Source organism: Rattus norvegicus, chromosome 4 (assembly GCF_021556685.1).
Source record: "Rattus norvegicus strain SHRSP/BbbUtx chromosome 4, alternate assembly SHRSP_T2T, whole genome shotgun sequence".
NCBI lineage: Eukaryota > Metazoa > Chordata > Mammalia > Rodentia > Muridae > Rattus > Rattus norvegicus.
The window spans coordinates 54,966,124-54,992,912 of NC_141537.1; the positions used below are offsets into that span (position 1 = coordinate 54,966,124).

The 26,789-nt window shown below is 40.2% G+C and overlaps 1 protein-coding gene across 1 annotated transcript; it reads right to left on the reverse strand.

The window, feature by feature from the left end:
* Positions 1-1,175: 1,175 nt before the first annotated feature.
* On the reverse strand, positions 1,176-23,205 carry Gpr37 (G protein-coupled receptor 37). Its single transcript, NM_057201.2, has 2 exons — positions 21,474-23,205; positions 1,176-2,522 (listed from the first exon to the last, which is right to left on the reverse strand). The coding sequence occupies exons 1-2, from the start codon at positions 22,464-22,466 to the stop codon at positions 1,704-1,706; spliced, it is 1,812 nt and encodes a 603-aa protein (NP_476549.1). The 5' UTR covers positions 22,467-23,205; the 3' UTR covers positions 1,176-1,703.
* Between the last annotated feature and the right edge of the window lie 3,584 nt (positions 23,206-26,789).

The window sequence follows — 26,789 nt, forward strand, 5'->3', positions numbered from 1 at the left end:
GAACCTACCAGAGGCCTTCTACAATTGTCAAAAAAATAATGATCTCTTGTTTTAAGCCTCTCTTAAATCCATGCACAGAGGGAGGAATGTTCTTATCTCAAGAATTGGACTAGAGAAATGAGAATGTAAGAGAAAGCCATTTTTGCTGACCTGGGTTTCCAGCATTGTAAATTAGTTGAGTTGACTCGTAAGTTTTCTATTGCTGGATTTGAGTAGTGTAAATAACATCAGGCTAGCATATGAGAGATGGGCACTGATTCAGACATGCTAAAAAGCATAGAAGCTGACAGGTAGAATAACTTTCCAAACAGATAATAGGCCTTCTAATCCTGCTGTTTTGCTGACGTCACAGGCATTCAACCATCTACCTTTTCTTGAAGCTTAAAAGAAATTGCTTTGTCCCCAGGCTAAATTCTGCCATCTCACCAAGGTATGTAACCCATGTGCCAAGTACCATGTGACGCAACAAACTGAATGGGCAGGGTTAGATTTGGGGGTGGGAGAATTTTATAAAATATCCATTGGTGCATAGTATTTGAATATTCACATAATCTAATCAAGATACATACATTATTTTATTATTATATCGCTATACTTACATCCCACATTTAAAAAAAAATCTCACCATAAAGATTTGATTAGGTTCATATTTTAAGTATGAAATTGAGGGAGTTGGAAGGCAAAGGCAGTGGTGAACCTTGTTTGAATGGAGTATTCCTAAAAAAAATTCTCAAAAAAAATTAAATAAAAAATCAAGGACTATTAGAATTCAGAGTACCGCACATATGAGCCACACAACCTCAGAGGCTATCGTTCTGTGGACACAATCAGATGACAAGTACACTGTTTCTCAGCTTTCACTCTGCCTATAACTCCTCCAGGAAAGATCCGTGCCTCTACGTGCCAGTTCAAAGGTGGATTTAAAAATAGAAAGAGAACACTCTACCTACTCTATTGTCTCTTCATATTTTACAAATATCCAGAAGTGATTTTACAGAGATGTGTGACTACTAAAAAATACATCATTTTTAACATGCAATAGAGTTTCGTGAGTCCTGCATTTTAAATAGTCTTATTTTAAAATACTTCTTTATAACGTAGCGATTAGCTCCTTTAAAGTGAGATGCAATTATGAAATAATAAGGCCAGTTTTAAATTGTGCATAAGACCAGCAATTGTGTATTTAAGGCAATTAAAAATTTATTGAGTCTTGGTTAAAAGTAGATTGACAGTCAGGTTAAAGAAGGATGGGGAGTTTATTTGGTGCTAAGTTTCATGGCTGGGACAAAACCAAATCATTTCAGATACAATGTACTTTCGGTCACAACTCAAAAACAAAATAACTAGCAAAATCCCAGGCCCTTCTTCAATATACAACGACTATGTTTTCAAAAGAAAGAAAAAGAAAGAAATCGAACAATTAATATGGTTAAGGTGCAATGACTCTTGAATAAAATATTAGCACCAGAGCAGGAAAAATGATCTGAGACTGTTGACTGCCTTCTTCTTACATAACTAAATAGAAACTTTTTTTTCCCAGAGCACAAATATTAATCTGCAAAATCAGTTCTAGAGTAGTTAATATGTCTCCCTCTACTTGCTTTTCAAAATGTTTGCATTGTTCCCCTGTAAGGAAAAATATGGAGTAAAAATTTTCACAGGCTATGAAAATCGAAGGAATCTGAGCTAACCAAGCCGTTCCTTCAGCAGTGAGTCCCCACAGAGGCAAAGGTGGACATCTCTCTGCGGATGGTGCTGAAGGGCGACAACTCCAGCTCTGTGGTGTACTCGTTGTCGTTGTCATCACTGGTCACAGTGGAAGACTTCTGGATGCACTCCTCGCAGCAGCAACAGCAGCACTCCATGAAGGCCCTGCTGAAGGGCCTGCAGAGGCAGAAGAGGAGTACAGGGGTGACGCAGGACTTGAAGAACAAAAGGAACTGGCTGATGATGTTGAGGAGGTCCATGGTCTGCTGAGAGACACCCGTGGCCATGTAGGCAGTGACGATGTTGCAGATATTCTCGGGGATGATGCAAAATCCATATAAAATGGTCAGAGCCACCACTGTGCAGTTCATCTGGCTCTCTAGATGGATCTGCCGCTTGTTCCCACGGGTACTGGCTTTCTCCGCCTTGCGGATCTTCCGAGCGGTCACTAGAGAGCAGGTGATGGTGAAAAGTGTGGGCAGACAAAAGTAGCAGCCGAAATACCACCAGAGCCGTGCGCCATCATAAGTGAGAGCCAAAACATAGATGGTGTCCGGTAAATCGGGAGAGATCTTTATGACACACCGTTCTGCAGGAGCCTGGCCACTAAAGCCCAAATCCTCCTTACTCAGCTGGCGGAGGACAACTTCCGGAAGTGCCAAGAGCAGAGCGCCAACCCAGATAACTGCAAGTTTGGCAGTGGTGGAAGAACAATTTTCAATCATTTCATAGTACATCTGGACGTTGGTGGCAGCCCGGAAGCGATCTATGCACAGTGCACATAAGGTGAAGGTAGTGACACCCAGAGAAGCTACCTGTGGGAGACAAAGAGTATAGAGCTTCTGAGAGATCATAGCACTGAAAATTAAAGCAGAAGGGGGGAGAAAGCAGGGGAGGTGAGAGAAGGGCAAAGTAGAAAAGGATCACACACGCGCGCACACACACACACACACACACACACACACAAGCACGCACACACACGCACGCGCGCGCGCACACACACGCACGCATGCACGCACAGGCACACACACACACACACACACACACACACACACACACACACACCAAGGAATGATAGTAGAGTAAGAGAGTAAGGCGCTTCTGTAAAGGTCAGCAATGTGTGATTTTTCTGTCACAGATAAGAACCTCTAGAGTCTGTAAGAATTTCAGTCACTGTGAAAATGCCAGGCATCAGGACATCTAGATAAGCAGCAGAGACTGGCTTGTGTCTCCTTTTTATTACTCCAAATGGCCGTGTTTTCCCAGGTGGGACTCGGGACTGCCTTACACAGCCAGTGCTTCTGAGCTGATTGCTTCTCACAAGCTCCTCAATTGGAGATATTTCCCCAGTGTTTTCTAAACACAAAATAAAGGATCCTTTCTGCTCCTTTTAAGGCATACGCTTCTGAAAAAACAAGAAAGGAAAATTCTCCAGGGCCCAAAATCATTGAGAAAATAAATTTCAAGTTAGTTGCTTACAGTCCCTTTCCTTCACAGGGTTTCAAGACAGTTTTGGTGCTGCATGCTAAGTGTCCATGTAGAGAGGTAGAAGACGAACTTAGGACCAATGTAAGTTAACAGAGTTGAGAAGATGGCATACTGTGTGCCAAGCCTGATGACCTGAGATTGAGCCCCAGAACCCATTTTCTGCAAGGTGGGTATTTGCAAATAGTACTCAGACTTCTACTCAAATGTGCTCTCTCACACACGTGTGCCCACACCAACAAATCATAAATGTAACTTAATTTTAAAAAATGAAAGTGGGTAAGGAATGGTGCAAAGACTCCTTTATGAGTTCTGGATTCAATCAAACCTGACACCTTTAAGGATGTAAAAGGGGCCAAGGGGAACAACAGATATTGGAAATTTTTAACTACATGATAACGTGGAGGTCTTGGGAGTCAGGGTAAATTGGAGCAGGGGTGCCAAATTGAAACTAGGAAAACAACTTAGATGACATGAAGGCTAGAATTTGCACCAACAATGCAAGATGGAAAAATCCAAAATGGAATTTTAAATCATTAATGATGCCTGAGAGAGACAGGCGTAAATCCTCTCTGGAGGTGCTCAGAGACATCTCATAAATAAGGGAAGCATGAGTTAATGAGATCAAAATCACAATCACAATGCACAAAACAAAGCCACCTCTGTGAGCTCATGTGCTCAGTGAAACAAGCTACAGAACAAAACATCAGATAATTATATTCGCTGTGGAAAAGTATGTGGCAAGCACAAACATCCATTAAATGTAAAAGGAAAAAATGAGATGCTTAGATATGGCAAAAACAGACATACAATAACCATGAAAAATGCCTAGAAGAGCCAAGATAGTATCTAGTTCTAACCACAGAAAATACTCATATTGGAAAACAGTTTGATAGAATAACATATCCAAAAACCACTGCTCTTGTGTGCTTATGGTTAGATATCCTACTTAGTCAATAGTTCAAGCTCAATCAGAAATATATTCCTGTCATTCACAGAAAGGCTTTCCCAAGACTAATCTAATGTTATCCCTAGTCTACATGTACTATGATAGTTGAATGTGTCAACTCAGCTGCATAAGAAATAACTACAGAACAAAGGATAATCACATATAGTTGTGTCCATGGTCAGAGGTTGGATCATGAGGATTCTAAACTAATGAATGGTTTGAATCCTAGGTGGGCTCATGATGTAATGGCTTCGTTGACAGGTGGTAAAAGATGAGAGGAAAGGACTGGTTGGGGGAGGTAAATCACTGGGGACTAAGCCCTCAGATGTTTATCTTATCTACCTTCTTCCCTTAACCCTTCTCTCTTTGCTGCAGTCTGTCAAGAGGTGAAATAACGATACTCTCCCAAAGCCTGTAACATAGGCTTCCATACCATGATGCTCTGCTTAAGCCTCCACTGTGGTGCTTCTTTGCCCAAGCACCGGAGGGCAAACTTCTGAAAACATGAGTTCATCCCCCAAGTTGTTTAAGTCAAATGTTTTGGTTATAGTGATGCAAACCATACCAATACACAAACTATCACTTGTCTGCAAAATATTCCTAAAGCATCAAGGATATTCTAGTGAAGCGGAGACCTACAATCAGTGTACATATGCATTTTTTTTGACACTGACACTAAACCACACACTGTGCATTTAGATGCGAACAACAGTAGTCCTTCTAGATCGCAGTCGACTAAGAGTGGAAGAGTAATCTACTTTCACAACTTAACACGCAATCACCTGAAACAAAATTCACCCAGACATTTGGTGCAGTAAGGAATGTAGAGTTTAATAAATATGGCCATTTCTTACAGATTTAAACAAGGACAATAGATAAAAATGAAAGTGTGAATGATTCTGTAGAAATAAAAGTCTGCAGGTAGACGAAATGCTTTAGACTTTGCCCAAGAAAAACAGATTAAGTCTGCTTGTTCCTCTGACTGTTAATCAGAACGTTTGAAAACATAGTTAGATACCGTGGCTTGAAAAAAGAGCCTGAAAATTAAAAGTATGTAACTGTCAGTTATTTTAGAACCCAATGGGATCACGATAGCAGAAAGAAAATGAGGATGCGCAGACACATGTTGTTTATCTGCCATGTTCATGCTGCCACTGTACCCAGAGCTCTGCCAACGTGCTCTGGGAGTACTGTCCAATGTGCTTTCTTCTTCCCACACAGCACATATCACCCTGTGTCCCTGCACTCTAATATGGAATATAGTCACCTCCCGTGTCATGAGTTTTAAGATTAGTGATGAAAATTATCTGGAACTGAAACATAATAGCATTTTAACTGCATGAAAAGCAAAAGGCAAGAGAAATTTACAACAGAGCTCTAAACCAGTTGGATAAAGAGCTTACAGTTGAGCTTATGGCAATAATTCTTCAAGTTCTTTATGAAAATCCCTCCAAATACCCATATAAGAAACATCAATATTTGATAGCTGGGAAAATGAAAAACCATCTGTACATTCACGTTGAAAACATTAACTTTCAAACACAAGGAAGAGTTGGAGGGAGACAGAGGGTCAGGAGTAATGTACTATAGATGCTCGTTTATAAGCTTCTTAAACAATTTAGAAATAAATAAGATTGATATTACAAAGATGAGTCCTTCCTCATGATGGATATTTGCTTCTCATTTCTTTTTTCTTTTTCTTTTTTTTAATTGGATAATTTTTATTTACATTTCAAATGTTATTCCCTTTTCTGCTTTCCCGGGCCATAAACCCCCTATTTTACCCCCTTCTCCTTCTTCTATAAGGGTGTTCCCCATCCCCAACAATCCCCCCTTCCTATATCTCCACCCTGACATTCCCCTACACTGGGGAGGTGGTCCAGCCTTGGCAGGACCAAGGGTTTCTCCTCCCATTTGTGCCCAACAAGGCCATCCTCTGCTGCATATGCAGCTGGAGCCATGGGTCTGTCCATGTGTACTCTTTGGATGGTGGTTTAGTCCCTGGGAGCTCTGATTTGTTGGTACTGTTGATCTTATGGGGTTGCAAACCCCTTCAGCTCCTTCAATCCTTTTTTTAACTCCTCCAATGGGGACCTCATTCGCAGTTCAAAGGTTTGCTGCTAGCATTCACCTCTCTATTTGTTTTGCTCTGGCTGAACCTCTCAGGAGACAGCTTTATCAGGCTCCTGTCAGCATGCACTTCTTCTTGGCTTCATCAACATTGTCTAGTTCTTGAGATGCTAAACAATTCAACAATTGAGGTCTACCTGGCTCTCATTGGCTTCTAACGAGGCTTTTAAAAAATGCCTGCAACCACACTTGGAAGGAGATCTTTAAAAGGACTGGCATTATTTAAAGGTCCTCTTCAAACAATATCAGGTAAAAAAAAAAAAAAAACCTACAGTTCTTTATAGATTTTCCAAAATTTGTGTTTGCATTTAAGGTTTTGAATTGTTTTGCTTTACTTCTTTTAATAATATAAAACAAAGAAATCTCAGATGCTTAGGTATCAACAAATCCTCCCAAGAATCTCTGTGTAGCCTCACTAAAGAATTGTTTTTCGTGGTTCCCTGTCGTCACTGTCACTATCTGTTCAGAGTCTGTGCACAAATATGAAGCCCCTGTGGTTTGTGATGCACATCTTTTTAAAATGATGAATAGCGCTTATGGGAAAAGAAAGTCTCAGTAACGGAGTGCCAGACACTCTGAGACGTTGCAGTCTCTTAGAGGCTGAGCACACCTATCTGTTGGCTGCTTTCTTTCCTGACTTACAAAGATCACACCATGTACAATAGGTATCCTTTCCTTCCCCTTATTCTTTCTAGTTATTAGTTTAAGAATTTCCAAACTCTGAGCCACACGTTTCAAGCACTAGCATTTGCATCTCTAAGTATGAGTCAGCTGCAGAGCATTTCCTGGGAAGAACGAATACCCGTGGGTAGACCAGTAGGAAATGGGAAGGATAGATTGCCAGCTATAGACCGGGGAAGCTAGCTCTTAATGAGAACATGCTCCCAGTCAGAAAAAATAACACTTCCCAGTTTCTATACACTTCATCTCATAACAAATATCAGGACAGATTTTAAGCAAGATTTACACATACTCCAACTCTTTGCTCATTAATACTGTTACTATATTAACTGGAAGATAGACATATTTCCAAGGTTTCTGCATCAGGAGCTTAACTGCGTCTATCTTGTTCTGTGGTTTTATTGAAAGATCATTCCAGTTTTGCATGCAAAAGTCTCATAGTTCCCATGTCTAGCTCCTTGTTTACAAATTGTGCTTCTCTCTGATACGAAGCACTGCAGCTAAAACCCCACAGAATGACCTTGAACTTAAAAAGGTCACACTATCATCAAAAAAGAGTTATTAAAGGAGACAGTCAGGAAAGCTGGGCTATCCCAAATGCTGATAGCCCTGGAGATGTAGTTGCCAACAGCAACTGCAATCCAAATGTCAGTCTTGGACCTTGTTGGTCTCCTTCTGTCCCAACTCCAGCCCCATTGCCTCGGATAGTCTAAAAGAAAAAATTTCACCCGTGCACAAAATTTGATGATGTGAAAGAAAGCAAAATGTGGCAAAAGCTCAGCTAAGTAATTCCCCAAACTATTTATAGAAGATTTTAGCACATGTAAAGATTTAGCTGTTTATCTCAGAGACAAATTGATAAAAATCATCAAGAATAAGGAAGATTGGCCCAGATTCTGCATACTCAAATATGAAATCTACCATGTAATTAAAATGCCTAGATGTTAAGATAATATGAAAAGATTCTTATCACAACTTTAAATATGCTTGTTTACCTGAAGCTTATTAAAATTCTACGGAGATGAATAGTGCAATTATATGCAATTATAAAACTGTATCATGTACTTTTGATCTTCTTCATATAATGACCATATCTGATGGCTGGAATTCAGGATCACTCAAAGCATTCTCTTGGGAGGAAGGTTGTTAGGTGGAGGCTTAGAGAGATGGTTCTCTGGTGGAACACCTGAGTTGGGATGAGTGACAACTGAACGGCAATGGGGAAAAGAATTAACCACAGAAGTAGTAAACACTTTTGATAGACAAGACTATTCATTTTGAGAATTTTGAGGGTAGAAGGACGCTAGAAGCAGAGAATTTTAAATACCGGGGAAGTAAGTCATTAAGGGATTGCTATCAAAATGCAGAAAAGGCAGCAGAATAAAAATAAAAATCTCAAAGATCTTTCTTTCAAACAATGTTCTGCTGTTCTTTGTGTCCCAGAGAAGCAACAATAAAGCTCCTTCAGCTCCTGTCCTGTCATCATCTAGTGCAGGGAGGCTTCAGAGAGCTGTAGCCACCTACAGCATGGGTCCCAGGGAGAAGACAGATGCAGCAATAGTCCAAGTCTGAGAAAAGACCGAGGGGCACTGTAAACAGAGTACAAGCTTAAGTGCAGTATGTGCTTAAGGGTCGCTCTTCTGAATCAAACTTGAAGTGTAATTGTCACAATTTTAACATCATTATGAATATATTGAATTCTACTTTTAGTAACAAAGAGCATTAAATCAGCCCAATGCTATAAACACTAATGCTTATTCATACACACATAGGCAGACATATGTACATGCATATATAAAAATGTATATATGCATACATACCTATAGTAGCACACAAATTAAAAGTAGAACTTCTTCATTACCTCCTACCTGCTGCTGTGTATCTGACAAGGAGAAATCCCTACAGGTGTCTAATTAGCTTCCTAACCTGACCAGATGATAAAACTTTCCAGATTATATGTTTTCAAAGGTTATGATCTGCATCTTCGCAAATAACACCAATGTGTTACTTAAGCCATTACATTGGCATAAACTTGGGATTCGGCCTTTTAAATTATATACTAACAGTCAATATTGTCATGAATTATACCTTAAGGAATGCCTTCAAATCTGTAGGCTGAAAGGATGAAGTACACAGGCAAGGGACCCTGAAGACCACACAGAATTCGGCTCTCAATATGTTTTTTGTTGGTCCTGACATGTACAGTGACCTTCGTGAAGTTGAAATGATTTTCTCTTCTTTAGGAAAATAATAGCCCAGAACAAAGGTCATCCACTTCATCTGTCCCTTTCATCATTAACAGGATCATTTAGTGTCTGAATGGTGGCATTTTCTCTTATCTGCTGATACATTTAAGAGATGAAGCTGGTGCATTGGTAAATATGAAGACTTATCAAGGGCTTCAGAATGAATAGTTCTGAAGTCACTCACTATAAAAGTTACATTGAATGTTATGTTTTAAATGTTTTACTAACTCAAACTGGGCTCCATTTTTAATTCCTATGGAAAAAAGTTTCATTGCTAACTGTAGTTAGGGTAGAATTCACATGATAATGACCCAGATATTTCAGTTCACATCTAAGCCCTTGAAAGTTGATCTCCTCCTCTCCTTGACTGACTTTCCTTCCAAAGAAAGAGGGTAGTGTAGAGTCTTCCCTTTATTGGACTCTGTAAGTTACACCACTGAAATAAAAGAAGCATAAGTAGGCAATGTAGAGAAATTTAAAACTATAATGGAAGTTTAAGGAATAGCTTCCAAAGATTGCATCTAAATTTTGTTATAGTAGATAGTCAAATCAATACAAACACTTTATAGTAAACAACAAAAATATAGTCCTCTGCCCAGAAAGTGTAATGTTTAAGAATCTCCTTATCATGGCAAGGCTGAAATAGAGAAACTCAACTGAGACTCCCATTATCAAAACCCATGTTCTTCTTGGACATTTTTATGATGGTGTGTCCCAAATTTCTGCTCAGCCTTGTTGATGACAAATTTAAGACAGTCATGTTACACCACTGAGGAGAAATTTTATCAGCAAGGTATGGAGGACAATGTTTTTAGGGAAAGAGTCAGTGTGAAACTCTCTTCTTGAGAGTTTCATGAGAATAAAATAAGATACCTTTTTCAAGCATAAGTAATTTTAAAGAGCAATGGTTTCCTAGGTTCCTTTAAGAAATACTACAGAAAAAGTAACCACAGTGTGCTAATGATAGGAGGCACACTTTATAATTCAAGATACAATGAGATACATTGTTCTCATTGCTCAAGAATTCAATTCATTGAAATATTGGGCCCTGAAAAAATTTCACTAATAACATGTGGAAAAGACTTCAAAAACACAAGAAACAATCTTCAGGATTTACTAGTGAAGTTTTTCACAACTTTAAAACATCTTCTATATAGGTTAAAATAAAATCAGCAGAAAAGATACAGCCTACAACATAGAGAAAGATGTTTCCTGAAACATTCATTAGACGGGAGATTAATATTCAGAATACATAAAGACTCTAAAACATCAAACTTCAGAAAAGATATTTAATCAATAAATTAGCTAGCGAACTGACTAGACAGTTCTTAGACACATAACAAATGATTGATTGGTATTTGAAAAGTGAAAACATGCTCAACCACTGATAAAATATAAATTATAATCTCCTTAAGATTTCTTGTACCCAAGTCAGAATAGTTATCATCTAAGGAGGGAGTGGGGGAAGAAAGAAAGGCAACAAATATGGCCAGGATGTGAAGGGAAAGAAAACTGCATTGACTACTGGTGAAAACTTTAAACTTGTGAAGACACCGTGGAGTTCAGTATGAAGATTTCTCAAAATTATAAGCTGAAAGAAGGGAAGAAAGAAAGAAAGAAAGAAAGAAAGAAAGAAAGAAAGAAAGAAAGAAAGGAAGGAAGGAAGGAAGGAAGGAAGGAAGGAAGAAACACTATAATACCCAGCTACAGCACTTTTGGACATTGAGTAATAAGATTCAAGTCAACTTCCTGAAAGATACCTGTATATTTATGTTTAGTGTTTCATTATCATAGCCCAGAATCAGAGAATGAATAGATTTTTTTAAAAATATATATTGTACACAGTGGAGATTTATCCAGCCATAAAGAAAACTTCAAACAAATATGACTGGAATTTTAAGTTATAATGTTAAGCAAAATAAATTATATTCAAAAAGACAAGTACCACATGTCTTCTCTCATGTGCTAAGCATGGATTTAAAATTCTCTCTGTATGTGTGTGCATGCACATGTGTATGTATTTGTGTGTTATGTAAGTGTATAGCTTATGAAACTAAAAAATGATCATACAATGGGAGGAAATGATCTTAAGGATGTTGGGAGATGGAATAAATGTGCCAGGAAAGCAGAAGTTGGTACCACTAGGGGAAGAAAGGGAATCAGCGGGGGCAGGGGGTAATAAATGAGAACAAAGTATACAGACACATATGTAGGAAGATGCCCCACTGAGACTCACTCTATTGTACAGTAATTTACAAAATTAGCCTTTAGAAAACACAACCCAAAAAGGACATGGTGGGTATGTGATGTAGAGCACTGGAGTTTAGTTGCTCGCATCCATATGGAAATACAGAAGCATCTATGACTTCACTTCCAGGGGGTCTCATACCCTCAGTTGGCTTCTGCAAGATGCCCAAAATACGGGCAGGTACTGACACGGAATAAGAAATGAGAATATGAGCATGTCAGTCTTTTCCAAAAACAGTGGTCTGTGTAGACCCTGTCTGAGCTATTGATCCTTTCTGCCGAAACTTACTACAAAAAAGATAGTGAAATGATTAAGATTGAGAGCAAGTTGTGAAACACCCGAGAGACCACATAAAGTAAGCAAAACTCTGAGAAAATAAAGATCATCATTTGCTAAATCTTCCCTTGGAGTCAGAAGACACCACAGAGAAAGATCAGGGTTGTTCTAAGCAGTTTTCTTCACATGAAATTGAATCTGCTTGCTGAAATAACAACTGTGAAATTGGGAAATCTCAAACCAGGGTCATGAAAACTGTACTCTAATTTTGCATTTATATCTAAAATGTTTGATACATCTATTTATATAGCGTCTTTTATTTGCAAGTAACCCTAGGGAACAAGGACATTATTGTTGAGAGAATCCATTCATTTGGGCCATGAATGGCAACCTATTATGTCAGTGGTTACAGGACTAACACCCAGTCAGGAAGGGGCAGGATGAGCACAGGGTGCTTTCCTTTCAAACCCTAAATGGTTTGAACTTGTTTGCCTTTGGATTTTTTTCTTGCATTTTCCACAATCTTCATCCTTGCAACACTTCAGGGCAACTTCACCAGCAGAAGAACACTGCAGATCACTCAAAAGAACTGTTGTTAATCAGACCACTGTAAATAAGATGACCTTTATCAAAAAGGTCTTCGGTTTAGAGTGAGTACAGATGATAACTATGGCAGGAACATGCTTTGATTAGTGTTTCCAAAACCAAAAACAGTTCAGATAGAGAAGTAAGCTTTGTTCCTTGTGTGTGCAAAAGCTTTAAAACCAAAGGGTTTTTCACAGCCATAAGTCCACAAGATAAGATTGCTTGCCCCTTGAACATAAACAATATGTAATTTAACATGTCCACATTTAGCACAAACCAGTGCTAGTCTGTTACACCTGGCCTACTTCATTTATACATGATTTCTAATACTACTGAGAAAAACATGTCATAGACATCAACTTCTGACTGCCATATTAGTCTCCTCTTGCATATTTTGCTGTTGTCTCAGCTTAATAACAAGTTGATTCTTATTTAAAAACCTTATTTGACTGTTTTAAAACCAAAATATTGCCTTAAAACAAACTTGTCTTAATCCTATGCATTTTTTCTTTCAAGTTCTAGCTTGAAGTAAGGTTTTCTTTCAACCACAACTTCTACAGCACCCTATATTCCATCCATATTTTATTTAAAAAGTCATTTAAATTCACCTTATCTAATGTCATTTAGCTAAGAATCTTTCAAATGTTCATTAATTTTAATAGAAGAAAGTTAAGCACTATTCATACTATTTGTCTTAAAATGTTACTCTCTTGAATGAACCAATCTAAAGGTATTTTCTACCCTACATTTAGAACAGTAATTAGAAATTTGTTTCACATTCATAGGCAAATGGATGGAACTGGAAAATATCATCCTGAGTGAGGTAACCCAATCACAGAAAAACACACATGGTATGCACTCATTGATAAGTGGATATTAGCCCAAATGCTCGAATTACCCTAGATGCCTAGAACAAATGAAACTCAAGACAGATGATCAAAATGTGAATGCTTCACTCCTTCTTTAAAAGGGGAACAAGAATACCCTTGGGAGGGAATAGGGAGGCAAAGTTTAGAACAGAGGCTGAAGAATGCCATTCAGACCATGCCCCACATGTGGCCCATACATATACAGCCACCAAACTAGATAAGATGGATGAAGCAAAGAAGTGCAGGCTGACAGGAACCAAATATAGATCTCTCCTGAGAGACACAGCCAGAATATGGCAAATACATAGGCGAATGCCAGCAGCAAACCACTGAACTGAGAACGGGATCCCTGTTGAAGGAATCAGAGAAAGGACTGAAAGAGCTTGAAGGGGCTTGAGAACCCATATGAACAACAAAAACAACCAGAGCTTCCAGGGACTAAGTCACTACCCAAAGACTACACATGGACTGACCCTGGTCTCCAACCTCATAGGTAGCAATGAATAGCCTAGTAAGAGCACCAGTGGAAAGGGAAGCCCTTAGTCCTGCCAAGACTGAACCCCCAGTGAACAGGATTGTTCGGGGGAGGGCGGTAATGGGGGGAGGATGGGAAGGGGAACATGCATAGAGAAGGGGAGTGGGAGGGGTTAGGGGGATGTTGGCCTGGAAACCAAACCGGGAAAGGGAATAACAATTGAAATGTAAATAAGAAATAATCAATTAAATAAAGATGGAGAAAAAAAAAGAAAAAAGAAAAAAAAGAAATTTGTTTCACAATGTCATGTTTTCCCAAATTCACAATACAGTTAACATTTTTTCGTACAATTATGATGATTTTCACCCATATTAAGGAGACTGGGACTCACAGCTGCTCAGCTGGGTGCTCGGGTAAGTATTAAAGGATCATGAACAGATTTTTCAACTTATTTCTGTTGTCATTCCTCAAATAGATCTGCATGATAGTAAATATAAAACAAAATACATACTGAATATGTATTCGTAGCTGAATATTTCTGCCATCCTTGAATCATAGTGAAAAAACCTTTTCACATGAAATTCTGTAGCTTTTAATTAAAGTTCTACTGTTGGCAACCTGCTAAGGAAATAGCCTTTATTCAGTCCTCTTCCAAAAGGCAAATATCTGCAATTCTAACAACTCGATGTGAATTAATTTATCTGACCATCTTTCTTATAAGAAAGATATTTGAGCAAAGGACAAGACAGAAGACAGAGAAAGTAAGAAGAAAGGGAAAGCGGGGCATGGTAATTCCAGGTTGTTTTCCAACAGAGTTGCAGTTCTTAATAAAGTCATAGACCTAATGACAGCAAGCCGTTCTAGGCAAGGATAAAATCAGTGCTCTTTTCCTCATTAATACTATGACTCATCCAAGCACATGCAGAAAGATAGGATTGAAAACAGTAAACAACTCACAGGCTGAAAGTATCTGCCCTTTATGGTAAACTGGATAGTAAGCCTGTGCTTTATGGACACGATCTAAATAATCTCTAGCCACTTTGCAAATAGAAAGACCCCACAGTTTGAAGCTGTAGTAATTTCATTCTCTACCATAAAAAGTTTAGATTAGATCACCATTTTTGGCACAAAGAGTAATATTGTAATGAGGATACTTTAAGAGTTAGTCTTGGCAACATGGCTGAGTTAATTAGGGGAACTTGGCAGATAAGTTCTTGAGAGACAAAATGAGGAGGTAACCTTGAAGGATAGGTACATGACTCTGACAAATCTTGGTGTCTAGGTGCCTGCCCATCTCTCGGCTTCCCAGTCCATGTCTCAGACATGGACCTAAGTGTTTCCAAAGTGACACAATTAAATATGGTTGTAACACATTAACAAGAGGGAGATATGCCCTCAAGGTCTATGCAGAAGCATAAGGAATTAGGTAGATCCATCCTCACCTGCCCTACCTTGGCTATGTTCATAAGATCAAGCATGGTTTTTATTATATGGTTTCTTTGTTTATATTTTTGTTTTGTAGTCGTAATTGGTTCCTTTTCTTGGTTCAAAGGCACTTTGCTGACAGGTTCAGGATACCTTGGAACCTTTCAAGGACTTGAAGTCCTCAGAGTGTGTACTAGAGAAATTCATTTGGTTCTTGGAGAATGCTAGTCTTTATGCCTCCTTTCTCCTTTTTTATAATAGTGCACAAAGTGTTGCCTTTGTCAGTCTTCCTTCTTAGTTTTCTATAAGATTATATTAAATACAGTGCATGGCTCAATGTATTACTGAATTGCTAGACAAAGTTCCTACTTGGTGACTGTTTGCATAGATCAGTGTTTCTTCACCTGTGAGTGATGACCCCCATGGGTTGAAAAGACGCTTTCACAAGGCTCACCTAAGACTATCAAAAAACACATATACTTACATTATGATTCTTAACAGTAGTAAAATTTTTGTTATGGAGTAGCATCAAAAATAATTTTATGGCTGGGGGTAACCACGACATGAAGAGCTGTGGTAAAGGATCACAGCATTAGGAAGGTTGAAAATCCCTGGTATCTATTATGAGGACCAATATTTATAAGTTATTATTAAATATAGATAGAATTTTCTATTGCCCTTCTTGCTGATGTCTTATGTTTTCAACTTTTAATCATTTTCTATATCTAGAAGCTAATGAGCTTATAAAAACAGGAATTAAAAGATTTTCATACTTGTTGAGTTTTCAATATTGATCCAAGCAGTGGAATCATTTAAATTAGTGGTGAGAGTCTAATTGAAAAGAGCATTATGGGGAGCAGAGTTTTCAATTGAATTTCCCCATCATTGGTCATAACTCATTATGACCATCTGAGGCCATCCCGGAACTTCCCCCAGTGCTTCCTTAAAGCCTATATTACAGTATTAGTCATACTGTAGAACATTCTATTATTCTTTCAAAACTTCAGTAACCATAGCTTACCTGGGATATTTATCTTTGGAAAGTTTCACTTATTATCCTTCTCCAACCTGTCCTAATGCATTACCTTCCACCAAAGAAAACCCTAATACATGTGTAATGAATGAATAGGTAGGTGGTGGATCAATGGAAACCTGATGACATATTTTAAAAAGGTTCATAGGCATGAATGAATTATTCAGACTGTTCTCAGTCAGTTATCAGGTGCTACTGTTTTATACATAATCCTAGAGCTTAATGTCAGATAATAATCCTCAGAAGAGAAACAATGAAAGAACCCTTCTCTTGTTCATGCTTCACTGATGAGCCTGTGAAATGGTCTCACTTTGACAACAACCACATTAGCTATTTAACGCTGACATTTGATTACTATAGTTTTTACGTACTAAGCTCCAGTTTCAGTTAACTTCATCAAATATGCTGAACCAGAATAGAGGTGTCAATGAAAGCACAGTCTGGGAAACTGACTCTCTTTCTTGCTGGAATCTCCAGCCAAATATTTGCCCATGCTTGGAAATGTGGAAAATGATTTCGAAGGGATTAATGGGGAGTCATAAAATATTTGGTAAGTACCATTCTCACAGACTGAGTCCATTTTCCCCAAGAAAAATTATTAGTAACTTTCAAATTGCTCATAAAACTGCATGTTTCCACTTAAAAGTCCATCAGAATATCTAATAGCTAATTCACCACTGAAGCCAATTTAGCATCTGCTGTGATAAATGTGCTATCACTTGAATGTGGGGTTTAGGAAATTCTGTGTAGAACTGCACAGTGACTGGCCATGCTATCTTTAGCGTCCAATTATTATCCTTCCTTTCTTCACTTGTTAGTGCTGAGTTCAAGCTGAAACAATAAAGAAATCACTTGTTTTCTACAGCTTTAAACCAATATTCCCAGAGCCATCAGAAATGCCACCTCTTTTCATGATAATACATTCTAGATTTTTCACAAGTTACTTCTGGCCAGAATTCTCCCTAGATCTCTACACGGGGATCTTGTATCACAATAAAAATGAAATGCAGCTAAATCTGTGATTACCTAAGACTTATTGGAAGCCTTGTGCCATTCCATGAAGATATGGGATTTTTAAACTACAGTGGAACTTATATCCTTTGAAACCCATAATTAACATCTAAATATAAGTAATTATTTGGCAATGGGCTGGGATCATCTGATACACTGCTCTAACTGGCTTCCATCCATCAACTAATGAGCAAAAAGCTGTTTTGCTTACACATTCAATGTCTGAATCGTTTGGCTTTAAACACATGCTCCATCCTTAGGCAACCCATACCCTAGCCTCCACAGCTCATGGATACTACGTAGTAGATCTGTCTTCTGAGCATTAGTTTGACTGGTGTCTCTGTGATAGGCCAACTTAACTGTGATGTGTCTACGATGACAGCTTCCAAATACAAGTTCTTTTCCCCACCTTTGCTCCCATCTCCATTTTCCAACCACTCTGTTGCCCTTCCACCTTTATAAGATTTAAGCATAGCCATGATTCTCATAATTTTAAAAACATAAATCGGCTACAAACCATGGGATCTCTTGCAAAAACAGATGAAACTAATGAACAAGAAAGGCCATGACGGCCACGTACTGAATGGTGCTAACTGGCTTTATGGTGTTATCTGGGCTTTATAAATTGTTTTTCTAACAGCAAACAGCAACCTATAGTGTGGAGCCTGTGGTCTCTGTGGTCTCCGTGGTCTCTGTGGTCTCCGTGGTCTCTGTGGTCTCTGTGGTCTCTGTGGTCTCTGTGGTCTCCGTGGTCTCCGTGGTCTCCGTGGTCTCTGTGGTCTCCGTGGTCTCGGTGGTCTCTGTGGTCTCCGTGGTCTCCGTGGTCTCCGTGGTCTCTGTGGTCTCTGTGGTCTCTGTGGTCTCGGTGGTCTCGGTGGTCTCTGTGGTCTCCGTGGTCTCTGTGGTCTCTGTGGTCTCTGTGGTCTCTGTGGTCTTGGTGGTCTCTGTGGTCTCTGTGGTCTCTGTGGTCTCTGTGGTCTCGGTGGTCTCTGTGGTCTCTGTGGTCTCTGTGGTCTCTGTGGAGCCTGTGGTCTCTGTGGTCTCTGTGGTCTCTGTGGTCTCGGTGGTCTCTGTGGTCTCTGTGGTCTCTGTGGTCTCGGTGGTCTCGGTGGTCTCTGTGGTCTCTGTGGTCTCTGTGGTCTCTGTGGTCTCGGTGGTCTCTGTGGTCTCTGTGGTCTCTGTGGTCTCTGTGATCTCTGTGGTCTCCGTGGTCTCTGTGGTCTCGGTGCCTCTACCTTGGTTCATTTGCAGAATCATTCCTTATCATCGAAATGAGAATGGAAGCTATGGTGTCATGTCCTTCTGATTTTGGAAAGTGTGAAGACAGTGTAGCAAATGCTATGGCTCCATAACCAGCCTGCTTCCGACTCAGTTTTCAAGGGTGAAACATTGCCTCCCCATAAAATGGAGTATAGGGTATAGAATTCTGATGGCTTTTGGTTGCACCCCTCCCTAGAAATCGTTCTCCACCAAAGAGATTCACTGGGCTCAAAATTATGCCCTATATCTGAAAGAAGTTTCTATTCAATGACGGGACCATTAAAGACTACAAAGGCCCTCTTACTCAATTCAGGATGTTCCTTCATGGCCACCCTAAACTTAGAGGTTCCCTAGTGTCAAATGAGGTCTTTGTAAGAACTTCATAAATAGTTCAAATTCTCCCTCTGCCCACTTGCACTTCAATGTCAAACAAGGATTGAACCTGATCATGCCCCAACAAACTTCACCCCCTCCCCAACCCCTAACCATAAACACAAAAGCTCCATTTCAGGGTCTGTATTTTCTGACTTGGGACAGCAGACACAGTGTTTTAGAGATTCGCACTACTGCTCTTATTCTTAGAAATTGGAAAATAGGAAGCTGGCACCGTGGTTCAATAACTATTTTTATAAAAACATGTTAAAGTATTATAAAATTTATTCAGAGGAATAAAATCTGGTGATAGGTTGTCATGTACATTGTTACTAAAAGTACTGCATAAAAATACAAAAATGTGTAACACGAATTGTGCTTTTTAAGTTAATATTTTAAGCAAGCTTTTTCTTCTCTAGCAAAAAGTAAAAACCAAGTCTCAATAATTGAAAGCAGAAAAGATTACAAAAAGTGTAGAAAACTAAGCAAAACTGCAGAGAGTAAAAGAAAGCATTTTACTAATAAGAAAACTCGTTTTTAACAAAAATATGAAAAAACTGACTTAAAAAGATATATAAAGTGTTATTATAACTTTGTTATCTCTCAGGCTTGATGCAGTGCGCGCGCGCGCGCGCGCGCGCACACACACACACACACACACACACACACACACACACACACACACACACACAGTAATCACCATACTCTACAAGTGGAGGCAGGAGGATCAGGAGTTCAAGACCATCCTTAGCTACACAGTGACTCTGAATCCAGCTTCCATTGCATCCGAGACCTGGTTTCACAAAACTAAAAACAAATTAAAAACCTCAGAGTTAAAAAGAAATTTAAATGCATAGTAGACACTACTACTTGGAAAATACAGGTCTCATTTAACTAACCTAAGTTTTTAATGTTCCTTTTTCTGTTTGATACAATTCTTTTTGCTTGTGGTTCCCTTCAATAGCCTTGGCCATTTGATTCTTTCTCTGGTCCCCCTTTTCCTGCCTTCTTCCATTGCCCTCCCACCTAATATATAACGCAACCCCTGCCCCCACCTGTGGTTCCCAGTGAGGCAAGCCAACATAACTCCTGCTTGTGTGTTACTTCTCCTGTTTGACCTTTACACTTTATTTTCCAAATCTCCTTCTGGCCCAAGTCTTCTGCATTATTATAACAACAAAAAAAAAAATCAGAGAAAACTTAATCTAACATTGCCTTTGAAGAGATAAATGTAACATGATACATATTCCCTTATACGATTCAACTATGTCCTCTCCATTTAAAAAACGAACTGTCCCCCCAACCCCTGTCCCCCAGTAAATGGCCGTGTTTCAGAGTGTCTTTGTGCTTGGCAACAGTCAGGCCCTGGATCCTGGTAAGCAGCAACAGCTGATTTAGTAGCCAGGATGGTCCTACATCTGAGCCCAGGCTGCATAACAGAGGGTCTTATTGACTGTACCTTCTCAGTAGGCAGTGTTTTCTGTTTATTTATCTTGGAGTTTTAAGTCTGAGACAATGTTGAACACAGTGTCAACTGGCCCTGGTGCCAGACAGGATCAGAGGCTCTGGAATATTTACAGTTTCCCTTCTTGTGTTTCTATAAATGAAATGGACAGTCTGAATGGAGAAAAATCAAGGCCCAGCTGGCTAAAACCACAACTGGCAGCCAAACACTTGGGCAGGTTCCAAGAGCTGGTGTTTAAAGAGAGGCCAATTTACAGAGCAAATTCCAACTGCCAGAGCAACGACTCGTACAGTAGCTCTAGCATGAAGCAGTAAAACCTTGTCTTGCTCAAGCAATTTTCATTTCGAAGTTTGGAATCTAACTTTTACTTTCTTCAGAAATGTTCTTATTTTATTTACACCAGTAAATCCCTTTAAAATTGCCCATTCTTCACAGTCATAGTACTGGCAAATTTATGTCCTATAATCTATAAATATTAGTCAAAGGGAATGGACTTTTTGTTTAAGTTCATTCAGAAAAATGAACTGTTTCTAAAAGTTTAAGAAGGCTCCACAAAGAAAGACCTAACAATTTAGAGGAAATGGAGGGGCAGACAGCTCAACCAATGTAAACTAATTTGGGGTGTTCCTAATATACCATGAGACCAATTATAAAACTAAGATTGATGTTCTTTCATACATAAGATATAACCCCAGCTTTGGTAGAAAAATTTAAAAAAAAAAGCTCAGTCGTCTCTCTGGGACTCACTCTGGCAGAGTGGAATCACAATGAAATACTGGAACTTTAGCAAATACATGCTAATGATCACAGAACACACACACACACACGCATACACACACACATACACACATACACAAACATACACACATACACACATATCACCAGTAATAGGTTCCAACAAGGACAGCCATCATGGATGGGCTGGCCATTATTTGACCCTGAGTGCCAAGTCAAAAATATCACCATATCTAGAGAACAGCTGTACACATTATAGAACCATCACACACACACACACACACACACACACACACACACACACACACACACACACACCCCTCAGGCCCTCAGGCTAGGAACACAGAAGTTTGAAGATGATTTAGCAAAGCTGCTTTCTTTCATACACACAAATGCATGCATAAGTGGCTGGCGGGGGAGGAGGGAAGGGACTCGGAGAAAGAAGCAAAGAGTTCCACAGGTAGGTGGATACAACCGTTATTCTTCAGAAACTGGTAAAGACAGTAGCTAAAGGTCATTACCTCGATATAGGGCACGATCTTGCAGGAGAAATCTTCCAAAAGCCACTTCTTGGTCAACTCATGGAAGATGACCAAGGGGAGGCAGAAGAAGATGATGAGAAAGTCCCAGAAAGCGAGGTTGGCCAAGAGAGAATTGGAGATGCTCCTCATGTAGTAATTGTGACACACGATGCACATCACTGCCAAGTTACCAATGATGCCGGTCCCAAAGATCACCACAGATAAGCACATGACAGCATAGGCTCCATAGGATTCCTGGGTCAATGGGTAGAAGGGGTTCTTCAGTCTCACGCGTCGGTTAGTGCTATTTCCACGGCGTGGACCCCCTTGGTCAGGGACCCAGTCATCTGCAGACCCGTTTTGAGGTAGCGCCCTGCCTGGGGGAGCAAGGGTTCTTCCTTCGTGTACCGCTGAAGGCCTGTAATGGGAACCCTGGAGTTGTCCTGTTTTTCGTGGCCAGTAAAAAAGATCTCTGGGTTCAGGTTCTGTTTTCACACTGTGCTCCTGGCTGCCCTGGGGAATCTCGTCGCGCTTGGAACTCATCTCTCCTCTCTCAGAGGTTTGACGGAAGAGTTGGGAGTCCGTGGGCTCCCTTCTCCCCAAATGTCCGGATGGTTCTTTACCCTGGGCTCCTTTCCATCTCCAGGCACCTGGTGGCTTGGTTGGAGGTCCCAAGGGCCCAGAAGCCGCTGCCTCTTCAATCACACCTGTGTCACCGCCCCTGGGTGGTGGGAGGTCCCAGGAGGTCGCCCCTCTCACCTCTGCTTCCAGCTTTTCTCTGGGCACATGGACTCGCAGAGCATCTCTTGCTGAATTCCTAGGTCCCCCGGCATCCCTGCTGCGACGTGGAATCAGTGGGGAACAGCTCTCCCCCAAACAAGTTCCATTCCTGGGCTCAGGGACAAAGCTCAGGGCAGCAGAGACAGAAACCTTGAACAGCAGAAGGAGCAGCAGCCGCGATGTGCGAGAGAGAGGCGCGCCCGGGGCTGGCATGGCTCCGCGAGGGCGCACCTAGTATCCTGGCTCTACCTTAGCACCGACACCTGCTGCCAAACTTGGTGCAGAGAGTTAGGCACATGTCACATACTCACCGCTGGCTAGTGGAGGGGAGCTGAAGACTGCTGGGAGGGCAGGGTACAGGGCAGTCGGGGAAGGACGGTGTCCTCAACACATCCCTACAATCCTTCAAGGTTTCGTGTCCTGAGCATTTCCCAGCCAAATCTAATCCAAGCTCTGTGCACCCGAAGGGTCCGAAAGAAATAACAGATCCAACAGGCTGACCTTGAAAAGTTGCGAACACCACCTGATTGTTCCCTAATGTTGCGACTGGGCGCAGCCTGGAGGAAACCCGGCGTTCCTCCCAGGCTTTGGGTGGTGGCTGTCTTCTTGGTAACAGTTGCTCTGCTATTTACGTCCTTTCTCGGTACTGCTTTATCCAGTCGCTAGTAAAGGTCTCTAGAGAAAAAGAAAAACAAGTCCCCTCCACTAGGGGACTGGCTGTCACAATCCCACTCTCGGCTGGCGGGGGACCCGTTGCAAACAAGGCAACAAGGGTGCTCAGAGGAAACTCTTGCCTCGTTTAACTCGACTTTCGAAGAGACTGTTGCCAAGGAGAAGCCAGATTAGAAACCCGCGGCCACTGTCAAAGTTGCTGCTCCTTCAGCTCAAAGTTGACAAGCGGATGGCGCCGGTGGCTGCGCATAGTACACTGGCGGAGAAGGCGTGGAGTAGAACGGGAGGGAGGAGAGGGCGCTGCTGTTTTGTGCACAGTGCTGTGGGCTGCAGGAGCTTGTCACTGCCTCCACCATCGCAACCCGAGTGGAGAGCGTGGTGCCTGGAACCGTTGCAAGCAGGCGGAGCGGTGCGTGGTCGACAGGGGAGGTGGCCTGGCCTCTCCCAGTCGCCGGGCCACTGCGCGGGCTTCACTCCAGGCCGCCTCCCTCTCGTCCTCCTTCTAGCAGAGCATCTGGTTTGTGGAGAGACGGGATCCCCTGGTGGTTTTACCACACACTAAACCCACACACGTTTCATTCAAGCCGTTCGCAGCAGCTTTCAATAGGAAGCTGGGAGCGAGCAGGGAACAAGGGCGGAGGCGCCGAGTCTATGCCGTTAAAGGCAAGGAGGATGTGAACTGCATGAGTTAATGCCCTAGATAGTCCAACCAGCCTGACCTAACCCGTCGCCACTCAGGAGAGGGTTGGGTCTCAGGACCCCGGGTGCAGGCGGGGATCCCTGGAGGAGAATGTAGAAAGGGCAGGACTCTTGCGATCTGCAACAATTGGTAGCAACTGGTGCGCATGCTCAGGCCTCAGACTCCCCAGGGAATAGTGACACATTCAGAGTCTTAGATTCCCCAGAGCAGACTCAGAAAAGAAACAGAGTTCATAGGTTTCATTCACTCGGTGAGAGATTGGATTGTAAGGGAAGAAGGCTCCAGGTGCCCCATTACCTTTAATGTTGACTGTGAAAGCGTCGTGCCAGGAGGCGGAGTTAGAGCTAATCGCTGGGAACAGAAGGAAAGCAACATCTTTGATGTGTTGAGAACTGGGAACTAAGAGGGACCAAACTCCCATCACGCTGCCCATGCCTTTCCAGCTTTTATATCTCACAGTCCTGAATAGCAATCTTGGAAGAGCTAAGAATACAGATATCGGGTCAATTTTTTTTAAGGGGAAGAAATAAACATATTGTGAAACAGAGACAAAGGCAACAACAGAAGAATTATCTAAGGGCACAAGAGAAAATACAGTAAAAATATAATTACAAAAGAGAAACTACTGTTTAAAAAAAAAAGAGCCTCAAACTGTCTGTATCCTAAGCACTGGCATTTGTGAATATGTGTTTCCTCAGCAAAAGGGACTCGACAGTGAGATTTACTTAAATATCTGGAGGTGGAAAGAGTGTCACGGATTATATAGTTGTGGATCATAACACAAAGGACCCAAGAAGAGGTTAGGAGAGTAAAGAGAGATTAGAAGGTGGTAGCCTATGAAGATCTTTTTTTTTTTCTTGTGGTGAGGCTCAAACAGGAAGACTCACAACCACCAGACATGACAAACAAAACTGATAAAGGTTTTAAAAAAAACTATTTTGGGGATTTCAGGAAAGGTTAAGTCTCAAATAACGTCACAAGGGAGGAAGTGTTCAGCACCAGCCGTTGGTGGACTGCAAATGGAAACACAGATAAAATTATTCTTCTTTTAAAGTGGAAAAAAGTGAAAGAGAAAGAAAATCCCATTTGCACAGGTATTTGTCAACATCACAAAATACTGCAGGTTTATGTCCGTTGAATTCAAAACGCAAGATGAAGAATAAACCCTCGTGGAGCCCTTGTGTGTCTTACAAGGAATCTTCGCACTTATTTCTAAGAGCAACAAGAACCAGAATCACATGGAAATAATGTAAATGACATCGAAGATAGTAATACAATTTTCCGTTATAGTATTTGTAATAGAGAGAACAAACTAGATATATATGCGTCAAGACAACCAGACAGATCCCGAAAGCATGAATGTAAGAGAAAATGGTGAACATTCCATGGGTTCATTATACTGTGTAACCATTTGAATTGTGTAGATATGTGGATAGAAAGGAGACATTCTATTTGGATTACCAGTCTATTCAAAAATTGGTGAATGGAAAAGTGGTGAGGAATCTTCTATTGCAATTACATTTTGTTATATATGGTTTTATTAAATATTTATATTATATATAACATGTATAATATATAAATATATAATAATTATAATTTATTACTTTGTTTCTTTAAAAAAAATTCTGAAACAAGAGCTGGGTTAACTAGGGAGCAGAAAAAGGAGATGACAAAATAAAGTCCGTGATATTGTTTTCCTTCTCAAATTACCTTGAAGGTTGGACTATATATGTAAACAGGTTTTTATTCTTCTTACTCTGGATCACTTAAATGAGCCACTAATTTTTAGGGTACTCAGTGAGGAAAAGAGGCTGAACTATGGGGAGAAAAATCCCTTTATGTCCTAAGAAGCTCCAGTTGGCTTCTTTAAGGTGGCAGAACACAGCTCCCGAATAGACAGCTTCTGCTTCCCTGGCTTATGAAAACACTGAGGGCTGCTTATATGCATCTGAGTGCTGCCTTCCTTCTCCTAAGTGTCCCCTCCTCCACCTGCATAATGATGCCTTCCTGTTTGGATGGATGCCATGTCCTAGCTCCTCAAATTTCACAGTGACCATGGAAAGAACCCTACAGGAGCTGTATTTGAGCCAGACATGACACCAGCTATTTTACTTTCAGAAAAAGATAATTTTTCTTCTGAAATACAAGGATACAAAAGGCTGCTTTCAGATCTGCTCACATGATTTAATATGTTGATTAAAAAAGAAAGAACTGTATAAAATGTAAAGATTCAATGCCATCGCTTGTCTCACTATTTGTAATTCTTAGCAAATTTTAAGCACCATTAAGAATACATAAGCCATAACGGGTAATGCATATGATAAATAAAAATCTGAATTAATGAGTTTATTTTCTAAGAAAGTTTAGAATACATTTAAAAAGAAGTACGACAAATGCCTTTCAAATGCTTTCCCAAAGCTTCTCTCAGCTGTTGCTATAATTTTAAAAATAGGAATAGTCACAGCTCATCTATTTCTAGAGTTTCTACTTTAGAAATAAATATCAAGAAGTTAGCTGCTCAGTGTCTGTGTTAAGTCTGAGGTCATTTATGTGTACATGAATGACTGGTATGGTCATGGATGTCTTCTATGTCAGCATTCCACAGGCTTTATATTACATAGCATTGATATATTTAAAAAAGAGAACATGTAAATTTTTACATGTCCCAGTATTTCTATAAAATCCATTACACTCCATTTACTGTTGGTGTCCTGAAATGAGACATATTAAAATATATTTCTATTTCAAGTTTTAAGATATATCATTGAACTGGAGAAAATTTATGCAGCGAGCAATTCATTTCTCAAGTATGTTTTCTTTCTTTTTCTTCAAACAATTAAAAAAGCATTCTATTCACAAGAGGACTTTTAACATAATATGATATCTAAGATACAATGGTCTTATTTTGATTTTGACAATTTGTAATTCTAAATTCTGTCCTTCCTTAAAAATCATTACTTGGAAAGGCTTCATTCACACACCTATTAGTTGTTCTATTCTATTATTCTGTTACTTTTACATAGGAAAGTTTAATTAGAATGAATGAGAATATAGTTTTGTTAGAGCTATAACATCAAGAATTATATCTATATTTTAAAATAAAATATATATATATATATATATATATGGGCATCCTAAGGTGTACAGAAAACAAAACAAAGTAA